This window comes from Callorhinus ursinus, unplaced genomic scaffold (assembly GCF_003265705.2).
Source record: "Callorhinus ursinus isolate GAN/ISIS: 27379988/994484 unplaced genomic scaffold, GSC_fseal_2.0 scaffold48, whole genome shotgun sequence".
Lineage (NCBI taxonomy): Eukaryota > Metazoa > Chordata > Mammalia > Carnivora > Otariidae > Callorhinus > Callorhinus ursinus.
Genome location: NW_027397110.1, coordinates 5,363,701 through 5,374,742, shown reverse-complemented (window position 1 = coordinate 5,374,742; position 11,042 = coordinate 5,363,701). Strand labels below are relative to the sequence as shown.

The 11,042-nt window shown below is 50.5% G+C and overlaps 1 protein-coding gene across 7 annotated transcripts in view; it reads right to left on the bottom strand.

The window, feature by feature from the left end:
* Positions 1-7,913: 7,913 nt before the first annotated feature.
* The window catches only part of EFCAB6 (EF-hand calcium binding domain 6), a 219,833-nt gene continuing 216,704 nt past the window's right edge, over positions 7,914-11,042 (bottom strand). For 6 of the 7 annotated variants that reach the window (XM_025882318.2, XM_073882664.1, XM_073882663.1 and 3 more), the window contains 2 exons: positions 10,701-10,850; positions 7,914-8,334 (listed from right to left, as the gene is read on the bottom strand). In XM_025882318.2, coding sequence (XP_025738103.2) covers positions 8,212-8,334; positions 10,701-10,850 — 273 coding nt within the window. In that variant the 3' untranslated portion in view covers positions 7,914-8,211. The remainder of the gene's footprint in view (positions 8,335-10,700; positions 10,851-11,042) is intronic. The other variant, XM_073882665.1, reaches the window with a different exon arrangement.

The following is an 11,042-nucleotide window of genomic DNA, read 5'->3' as shown; positions in this document are numbered from 1 at the left end:
GCAGCAATGCATAATTTATTCTTGTTTTCCACCTTGCTTATTTGTAACTTCTTCCTTTGACGAGGAGGAGCCTGGCTGCCATATCTGCAATTGTGTGTGTTCAATCCTAGCACATCCACAAAGCAGTTTCAGAATTCTTGATCAGGACCCCTGTGAGAAACATAGTTACCAACTAGAGTACAAAGTTCCTGTGCAATCCTTTCTGTCTTTAGTTTGACAAACCAAACTCTGTTTTCCAAGGTTAAATTGGTCAGGTTCTTTTTCCCAACCCAATTCAGTGAGGTTATGTCATACATTTGCAGTACAATTAGATTCTGTTGTCACAGTCTGCATTACATCTTGAGATTCCCTGACGTCTTAGTTGACTGTTTTAAATTTGCATACAGTCAGGGCGCCTGGGTGGCTCAGTTGGTTAAGCGACTGCCTTCGGCTCAGGTCATGATCCCAGCATCCTGGGATCGAGCCCCGCCTCAGGCTCTCTGCTCGGCCGGAAGCCTGCTTCTCCCTCTCCCACTCCCCCTGCTTGTGTTCCCTCTCTCGCTGTCTCTCTCCCTCTCTGTCAATTAAATAAAATCTTAAAAAAAATAAATTTGCATACAGTTGTCATTCTCTGCAGTGTGCAGTTCTAAGGGTTTTCAGAAATGCAGAGTCATGTATCCACCACCCCAATACCGTAGGGAAAAGTTCCATCCCTTGAAAAATTCCCCTTCTTTGACCCCTTTTAAGTCATACTGTTTTCCAAAATGTCTGTATGTTTTTACAATCCCACTGGCACTGAATGAGTATTCCTCTTGGCTCACATCTTCATTAGAGTTTGGTATTATTCATTTAAAAAATTTTAGCCATTTGAGTAGGTGTGTCTTGTATTTCATTGTGGTTTTAATTTCCATTTCCCTAATGACTACTGGTGTTGAACATCTTTTTATATGCTTATTTGCCATTCACATATATTCTTTTGTGAAGTGTCTGTTCAGATTTTTTTGTTCTCTTTCTTAAAAACGTTTTGTTTTGTTTTAAATGTTCTTTATGCTCTGGATACAAGTCCTTAATTGAATATGTGATTTGCAAATCTTTTCTTCTCGTCTGTGGGTTGTCTTTTCATTCTCTTAACGGTTTCTCAGAGCAAAAGTTTCTAATTTTGATGAAGTCCAATATATCAATTTTTTCTCCTACGAGTTGTACTTTTGGTGTAGTACCTAAAAACTTATTGTCAGGTCATGCAGATTTTCTCTGATGTTTTCTTGTAGAAGGTTTAGAGTTTTCTGTTTTACATTTAGGTCTGTGATATATTTTAAGTTAATTTTGGTATAAGGTGTGAGGTTTGTATAAGTTTCATGTTTTTATGTATGGAGGCTATTTCTCCCTTGAATTGTCTTTATATGTTTGTCAAAAACCAGTGGACTGTGTTTGTGTGGGTATACTTTTGGGCTCTCCATTTTGTTCCATCAAATCAATGTCTGTCTTTTTGCCAATTATCTTATTCTCCTGATTACTGTACCTTTACGGGCAAATCCTGAAATTGGATTGTGCGAGTTGTCCAATTTTGTTCTTCTTTTTGAGAATTGTTTTGGCTGCTCTAGTTCCTTTATCTTTCCATGTATGTTTTTCAATGAACTTGTTGACATATGAAATAGACCTTGCTGAGATTTTGATTGAGATTACATAGGATTTACAATCAGACTGGAGAGAAGTGATATTTTAACAGTGTTGAGCCTCACAATTCGTAAAAAACATTTCTCTCTCCGTTTGTTTAGATCTTGGCTTTCTTTCATCAATGTTCTGCAGTTTTTATCATATAGATCCCGTACACGTTTTGTTAGATTCATATCTAAGTACTGCACTGGGGGTTTATTATAAATAGTATTGTTTTTTAAATTTTACATTGCAGTTGTTCACTGTGAGTACACAGGCACATGATTAACTTTTGTATAATGACTTTGTAACTCACTTAGCTTAGGTAGCCTTTTTGGTGGGTTCTTTGGAATTTCCTATTAGATAATCATGTCATCTGCAAATAGAGACAATTTTATTTCTTCCTTTCCATTTTCATTTTTCCTTTTAATTATTCTTATCTTATTGCACTGTCTAGGACTTTCAGTATGATGTCGAATAAGTGATGAGAGAGAATGTCCTTGCCTCGTTCCTGACCTTAGGGAAAGACATTAAATCTGTCATCATTTACTACAATGTTAGCTATAGTTTTTGTACATGTCTTTTATTCAGTTAAAGAAATTCCCTTCTGCTCCTAGTTTGCTAAGAGTTTTTCTTAGGAATCAATGCTGAATTTTACCAAAAATCTTTTTCTGCACCTATTGAGATGTGTTTGACATGATAGGTCTAAGTGTGGATCTCTTTGAGAGTTTATCCTCTTGAGAGTTCACTGAACTTCTTGGATACATAGACTTAGGTTTTTCTTCAAGTTTGGGAAGTTTTTGGCTATTGTTTCTCTGAATATTCTTCCTGCTCCCCTCTCCTCTCCTTCTGGGACTTACATTGTGTGTATGTTGGTATGCCCGATGACACTCCACAGGTTTCTGAGGCTCTGTTCATTTTTCTTCTTCTTCGTCAGACTGGCTGATCTCAATTTACTCATCTTCAAGTTTTCTGATTCTTTCTTGTGCATCCTCAAATCTGCTGTTAAGCTCCTCTAGTGAATTTTTTAATTTTGGTTACCATTTTCAAACTCCAGAATTTTTATTTGGTTCTTTTAATACTTTTAATCTCTTTATTTAATACTTTTAATATTCTCAATCTGGTGAGACATTAGTCTTATAACATGGGTTCCTTTAGCTATTTGAATATCTTAAGGCTTTTGTCTACTAAATCCAACATCTGGGCTTCCTCAGGGACAGTTTTTATTGATTACTTCTCCCCTCTGTGTATGGGCCATACTTTATTCTTTTTTTTTTTTAAGATTTTATTTTTTATGAGAGAGAGAGCAGTGAGAGGAACAGAGAGAGAGAGAGAGAGAGAGGGACAAGCAGACTCCACACTGAGCACTGAGCCTAACACATGGCTCGATCTCAGGGCCCTGAGATCATGACCTGAGCTGAAACCAAGAGTTGGATTCTTAACCGACTGAGCCCCCCAGGTGCCCCCTTTCTTGTTTCATGTTTGGTAATTTGTTATTATGCAATGGACATTTTAAATAATATAATGTGGCAACTGTGGAAATAAGACTCCCCCCCCCCGCCCCCGAAAGGTTTGTTGTTATTGTTGCTTGTTGTAGTTATTGTTTGTTTAGTTCCTTTTCTGAACTAATACTGTAAAGTCTATATTCTTTGTCCTGTGTGGCCAGTGAAGTCTCTTCTCAGTTAGCTTAGTGGTCAGCTAATGATCAGACACAGATTTCCTTAAACATTTGGAACTAATATAGCTCCCAGTCTTTGCTGATGAGCTCTGTGTGCACGTCGAGTCATATCTTCAGCACTGAGCCAGGTACCTGAAACTCTGCCTTAGCTTTTATTTCCTGCTACTGCAGTCTTAAGGTCAGTCAAAGGTGAGAGCTTAGGGCCTTCTCATATCTTTTCTGAGCATGCACACATCCCTGGGCATGTGCCAGCCCTAGGCACATACATGGACTTCTAGATTCCCCAGAAATCTTGGGAACTTTTCAAAGTCTCTATGAACATCTTATTTCCCAACTCTTCCTTTTAAGCTATCTTAAATTGGTTGGCCCAACTGTTACCCACTACCTCAAGCAGCCACAAAGTTAAAATACTTGTAATTGTTTTTGACAAATGTACCCTCTGTACCCTGGGGAAAAGATTTTTTGTACCTGAGGAATCTCTGAGTCAGTTCAAATACAGACAGTCTTGCAAATGGGGTCCTCCAGGGAATCACTAGGCAGGTCAAAATGATAATTCTTTGGGAGTGAGGCTTTGAAAGCGCTCCAGCTCTATTCTATTTCCTTTAGTAACTGCCACTGTGCAGTGGGAGTGTGGACTGTTATTTTTCAAAGCTATCGTGGAGCTGGAGAGTGGCTCTTTGGACTAGAACAAGTTGAAATGTCACAAAGCTTGCTCTTTTTTTTTTTTTTTTTCCTAAAATTCAGCTGCTTTTCTTGAATAAAATGCTCCTAGGGTTCCTGTATAAACGTTTGGTTAATTTCTAGAATTTTGAAAAAGTTGATCCTGACAATTTTTGCTCCTCATGCAGATGTACTGCGGGCTTAGCCTGTATTTCTGCCTCTGCCCCAGGAGTAGAGCCTTTTATTTTCGTATTCTGCCCCCTCACCTGCACTGGGTTCCAATTAGTGCCCTCAGGCTGCAGCTTTGTCATCCTTCTGCAGATGACCATTCCTGCTCCCTCTGAGAGGTGGGAGATGGGTTCTGGCAGAGTGTCAGCAGTGGCTGTTGCTCTGTTCTTCCAGCCAGCACCACTGGGGAAACAGGAGGGGGTAAGCTTTCTGTGGATTCTCCCTGACCTCTGTGAGCTCCCGGTGGGGTTCCTGAAGGATGCAGACACCCTTATGCCAACAGCCCCTAGAACATTCACATTCTCAGGCCAGCCTTTAGCAATTTGTTAGAATTTTCCAGCTGAATCCTCTGACTGGCTCATCTGATGTTTGGGGGTGACTCTTCCAGGTAAGCAAATGCTTGGGTCTGTTGCTCCCTGCAGGTACCTGTCTCCCCCCGAGATTTTGGTAAGTTGTTTGTGGTGGACTCCATTTTCAGATGGATTTAAGAAAAGTCACTACTTTGCATTTGTCCTGTCATACAGGCAGGAGTGATGCTCTTTCCAGCTCTCTGCCTCCAAGAAGCCAAAAACCACAGGTGCTTCTCAAGTCTCTGCTGTGTCATGCTTGCTGGCCAATAGCTCATCGGCCAAAACAAGTCACATGGCTGAGTTTGAATTCAAGGACTGGGGAAATGGACATCATCTCTTTGGAGACGGGAACTCCAAGATCAGATACATGGACATATGGGGCCTGGATACGTGAAGGTAGATGAATGGGGCCGTTTGTTCGGATATGAGGAGCTCCCCTGGAGGTGGAGAGATGTGGACTTGAACCTTTTAACATGAGGGGATTCAGAGGGGATGTTGCACTCAGCTGAGTGAGGCTCAGGGAAGGCTGCCCCAAGCTGAAGACACCCGATTGGGATACAGGGCCCAGGAAAGAGAAGGAGGGGTTGGCAGTCCCAGCTGGGACTTACTCATTTTTAGGTAGTAGCCCAGGCCTCTCAGCCTCCTGGCTTTGACTCTGAAGGCTCTGGAGCACACCTCTTCTCCAGCCTTTTGCTGAAATCCTGTCCTGAGGTCCAGGTCCAGGCTTTGAACTTAGGGCTGGGGCTCTTTGGGCTCCCAGAGACCGAGGCCTTCCCCCACCAGAGCCTTGACCCTCCTCTCTTTCGATTGTTTGTGACCTACTGTCTTGGAAGCTCTAGGGGGCAAGTCTGTGTTTGAACCCTGGACCAGGCACAGAGTGGGCTGGCTGGCTGGCTGGAGCCATGGATGGATGGTTCCAGGAGGAAGGCAGAGAGGGGTTATATAACTTCATTTCGCTGATACAGAAATAGGGGCTTAGTCCATACGGGTAAACAGGTAAGTTGCACAGGGGCCAGGGGATGAGCAGGGGGAGGCTGGACATCCCAACCCTCAGTCCAGCACTGTTCTTCTCGCTCAGGCATGAAGGGTCCAAGCATCAGGAAAGTGGCTGGCCTACGTTTCTGGGGTTAAGGGAGGGCATGGCTAATAGCCCACTCGCCTGCAACCCTCAGCTTGGAAGCTCTGCTAAACTCCCAAGAAACCCCACTGCTGAGCCAAGCCCAGGGACAACTCACACTGGCCTGAGAAGGAGAAGAGATGTGGGCACTTCCTGGAGCCAAGCTCTTTCCACGTTGGGCTCTCCAATGTCCTCTGAGTTGGGATTGAGCCCCATTTACAGATGTGGAAACCGAGGCTCAGATGGGGTAAGTGACCTGACCGGGTTTCATGGTAGAGCTGGAATTCGGACCCAGTCGCACTAACAGTGAGTGAAGCCACTCTGAAAATGCTGCCTGAGTGCTTGCCTGGCCTTGGCCGGTCGTGACCACACACGGAGTCCCGTGCTGTGTCAGGATAGGCTATTTGCTTCTTGAAGCCCCTTCTTGACCCGGAGTCTTCTCCAAACCCCTCACTGACAGACCCAAAGGCCACTGAACAGCATGAGACTAAATGTCTGACTCAGCCTTGGGGGTCAGGAAGCCTTTCTGCAGGACGTGGCTCTGAGATGAGATCTGAAGGACACGTCAGCATTTCCCGAGGAGTAGGTGGGAGGAACAGCAGGTGCAGAGTGTGAGGACGTGTGAGAATCCGCTCGGGGAAGGCTGAAGGCGGGCACACGGGGCGGGAGGGCTGGGCACACAGGCAGGGCCTCAAATGCTGGGGCGGGGGCACAGGCACGTGGGAAGGGCATCCCCTCGCCCCTCACTCCTAAGAAGAGCTGCTGAAGCCAAGGGCATCCCAGCTACATGGCACCCACTTGGCGTCAGCAGGGGCCACGGCCCTCTCTCTCCTGCTCCCTGAACTCAGGCTGCCCGAGCACCCTTTCCTCTGCAGCAGGCGGGCATCTTCCTCCCCAGGTTCTCTGGGATCTTGGGGTCCCCCAGCCCTGCCCTGGCCAGACCCCCTCAGCCTCATCCTTGATGCCCCCTTGCCAGGCTGGGGAAGCCTGACTGAGGGGCAGGAAGCCACCCACCACTGCCTGGGCTTCCCACAGGGCTTCCCTCCCTCGCTCAGGACTGGCCTCAGTGTGGCCATCTCTACAATGGGGGTAGGAACTCCGCCTGCCAGGTGGTGTGGCCAGTGGGACGGAGTGCCCACAGGACAGTTAGCTCTGGCCCCTGCTTCCTGAGAACCCAGTGAAGACCGCAGGTAAGGGGAGGAGAATCCAGGGGCCCTGCCCAGGCCCCTGTGAAGCCGTCCTCCTGGTGGCTGGGGCCTCCCTCAGAAGAAAATGAAGTCCTGCGTGTTTCTTCAGGCACCATCTCGGTGAGGCCCTCAGACCCGTACGACCTGGCTGACAGCAAGTCACAACTGCACCGAGGGCGGACAACCCGGCTTAGGTGGAGTTCAGAAGAAAATCACATGCCATGCAGCCGACAGAAGACGCGGCACGGCGGATTCCGACCTGGGGGGCAGGGGCGACCTGCGGCTGAGCCAGAGCCGAGCTGGGTGAGCGTCCGGCAGAGGTGGCCTCCTCCTGGCTCGAAGCCTCCCTGTGAGCCCACCCCTCTCAGCCTGGGGTCCCGTCTGAACTGAGGCTGGAACCCTGCACACAAGGAGACAAAGGTGACGGTAAAACATCTTCATGGGAAGAGGGGCCCGTGGCAGCCAAGGCTACTCTTCCCACACCTCACACGCTTCGGAGCCCGAAGCCTCCCCGCACTCGGTGCACTGCAGGCCGTGGCCTACGTGGGCCCCGCGCAGGGGTGGGAGGGCTCTTGGCCCAGGGGCTTTGGTGCTGCTTTTCTGCTGGAGCCACCTGGGGTGGGGTGACGATGGGGGCTCCTCGCGCTCACCCCTCCTTGAGAGCCTGTGGCCACACAACTCAGGGGCAGCTGTCCCGGCTGCCTCTCCCTACCTCCTTCCAGAACCTTCCAGAAGGCAGCAAACTCTATGTCTCCCTTCCACTTGCTTCACGAAAGGTGGCAGGCGAGGATTGCAGGGATTTAAGAGTTCTCTTTGCCTGTCAGACACTGTCATGTCCAAGGAGGGGTCCCTCCCCGAACGGCCACTGATGGGTGCCTCCAGTCAGCCACCAGCTGGGCTGGAACAAGGCCTGACTCAGACGTGGGCTGGTGCCTGGTCTCTAGGGTCAGAGAGGCGGCCGTGCGGATGCGCCCAGCAGAGGCACAGATCTCATCCAGGACGGCGGAAGGCCTTCCAGGTCCCCCAGGCTCTTAGGAATAAAATCTCCAGAAATCCCAAGGTTTTAAGTATTTTATCATTGGTGGTTCTTTTGAAGCCTTAAGAATCACTCCTGCAAAGACATACAGTTTTATTTGCTCCAACTGAGTGAAGGGTCTGGTGGCTCAGGGGCCCCGAAGCCGCCTGCAGGGGCACCTGTTGTCGGAGCCGTGGGCCAGCTCTGAGCTTTCACCGCCGGGAAAGACACAGGGCCGGCTGTGACCCTCCCCCACCCCTCACCCCGATTCTGTGATGTCGTTCATCTTAGGGACAGGTCCTGTGGTCCCCATCGGTCTGCGCCGGATGCACCACAGTGGTCACCTACTGCAGGAAGGCCCGCAGGAAGTCGTTGTAGGAGATCTTGGAGGACAGTGTCTTGTCATAATACTCCAGGATGTGGAAGAACTCCTCCTCCGAGAGGTTGATGCTGTATTGCCTCAGGACCTGCCAGACAGAAACCCCCCTGGTCTTGGTGCCATTCAAGGAGGCAGGCTGCCAGGTAGGGGCTGGGGACGCGCCCACCTCTCCTCCACGGAGCCCGAACATCCCACCTCCAAAGCTGCCCCGCAGCCAGCTCTCCCGGCACTGCACATCCCTTCCCTCCCTCCCTCCTGCCTCCTCTCTCCTCGGCCCTCACCAGCTCAAGGGCCAGAGCATGCAGTATGGGTGTGAAGCTGGAGACTCTCCCAGTCCAATGGAAGCTGCTGGTTCTCCCCAACCCCCCTCTTGGAACAGGAGGTTAACAGCTGTCGCCTCCCTGCAGGGTAGTGAGGCTGGTCATCACGTTCAGACAAGGTGGAGAGACAGAAAGTAGAGGGCTAGGAGGGAGGCCACCGGGCCTTAACGAGGCTGGGGCCTCAGGGTGCAGCCCACGTGGGAGGAGGGCAGGACAGCAGGTGCAGGGCGCCGGGTGTGGTTGATCTGCCGGTAACACAGCCCGAGGCAGAGCTGGCTGCCCACCCGACAGTGGCTGCCCCTTCCTCCTCAGTGAGCAGACCCCTGGTCTCCACCCGGCTGCTGTGTGTCCAGCTAAAAGGCAACACTTCTCAGCCTCTCTCGGAGCTAGGTATGTTCTAGCCGGTTAAACCTGAGTGAGAATGTGATGGGGGACTTCTGGGAAGCCTCCTCTAAAGAAGAGGTGCCCACCCCTTCTCCTCTCCTCTTTTTCTTTTTGCTGCCGGGAATATGGAAGTGATGCTGGGGCCCCAGCAGCCACCACAGACCACGAGGCGACCTCGTGGAAGGAAGCCAGGGGCCGCGGATGGTAGAGCGAGAACAATGGGGTCCCCAGTAACTGCCCAGCACTGCGCTAGCTCTGGCTTCCTACCCCGCAGCCTCTTTTATGTGACAGAGAAACAGACTTCCACCGTGTTTAAGCTGCTGGGTCCCTCCTGTTACATGCAGCTGAGACAGAACCTAACAGACAAGTTCCCTCACAAGTAAAAGTGAAGATTAAGTTATAGATTTCCTATCTATGCTTTGTGTTATAATTTGTTTCCAACAGGAAGAGCCCGAGGTTCCTCCGGGCAGTGGGATGATGGGCCCCACCACGGAGGCTGAGCCTGGGTGTCCCTGGCACCCAGCTGGTCTCCGGCTCTGGCTCTGTTGAGACCACGACTGCCTTTCGAGTACTCCCCTCCCTCTGCCACCCACCCCAAATTCCTGGGATGTAGACAGGACCCTGCTTTCTTCACCTCTTTGCCTGGAGATGGAAGGACAATCCCGGGCTGAGAGTTGACTTGAGTCCAAAGTAAAGACAAACAGTGTGAGCTAAAAAGCCACTGGGGGCGGGGGGGGGGGGCTCCTGAGGGCAGGTGTCCCTGGGGGCTGCTGGGACAGCCCCTCCTCCTTCCTGCAGCCCCACAGGCCCACCCACCAGCTACTGCTCATCTTCCCGACTTGAAAGGAGAGGGTTTTACTTTCTAAATTTGTTTTAGTTGAAGCAGAGATGAACCTCAAGAATACATTTTTTGTAGGTGCATTTTGAGGTCATAACCCTTTGTCCCTTTGACGTTTTGAAGGAGTGTTTTTCCTGACTACAACATGTGATTTCGAATCCAGTGGTTGGACCTCAATTACTTTCTCAACCTCAGTGGCTGAGCAGGGGTGGAGAAAGGGGTAGGTAGGGAGTGGGGGCCAGAATCTGCCAAGTCAACGAGTTCTACGTGATTTGGAAAGTGGGAGTTCGGAAAGTGGGAGTTGAGGGAGGCCCATTTCTTCGGTCTGGGAGGGATGCACCTGCGGTCTCCAGCTGCCCAAGGTGAGGGCGCCCTGCAGACCCTGCGTCCTCAGGGTGCTACACACTCCCGTGGGCACATCAGAGGTACCAGAGTTCACACTGCAGGGAGCGTGGCTGGGCCAGCTGCTGTGGGGAGGTGGCTGGCGCCATGGGGAGCGGAGCTGGGGGAGAGGAGCCAGCCTCTGCTGGCTGAGGTCCCATAGCTGGGCCCCTGCCTTACTTAGCTCCTGCTCTGGGGGTCTTGTGAGGTGGATGCAGGCCCTGGCTCCCCCATGGAGACCACGGGCCCAGCCTGGGCTCCAAGGACCAGTGGCACCTATAGTGGCAACCCGGAGGGCTCAGGTTGTGTCCCCCGCCGGGTTCTAGAAACCTTCAGGGAGGAGAACCTGGGGTCTGAAGGTGAGGGGCACGTGATAACCTGGGGGCCCCAAGGAAATGAGTTTCCAGACATCTGCTCACACCTGGGCCTTTGCCAGGGAGGTGAGGGGCCCTCTTTTGAGGTCTTCTGGCCACTGGCATTTGGCCACTGCTCCCTGTTCAGACACAACAGACAGCCAAGAGCTGAGCTCACCTTCCTGAAATCAGCCACGCTTAACAGCCCTGTCCCGCCCTCATCGTAGGCTTTGAAGGTCCGCCGCATCGGCCTCCAGCAGTGCACAATTTTAGGCTGAATACGCAGTAAAGCTGAATAAAAGGAAGAAGTCTCAGCACCAGATTCTTTCTGGGGAAAAAAACACACACACACAAAACCAAGAAGGGGTGAGAACGGAGCTTTCGAATGGGTAGCACGGGGTGGACAGGCGCAGCCCAGTGGCTGTGAGCTCCCCTTGAGGGCCTTAGTCCTATTTTTTGCCCCTGTGCAGGGCTCCCCGGGCCCCCTCCACTGTCGAACGGGGCCTGCAAGCGGGACTTG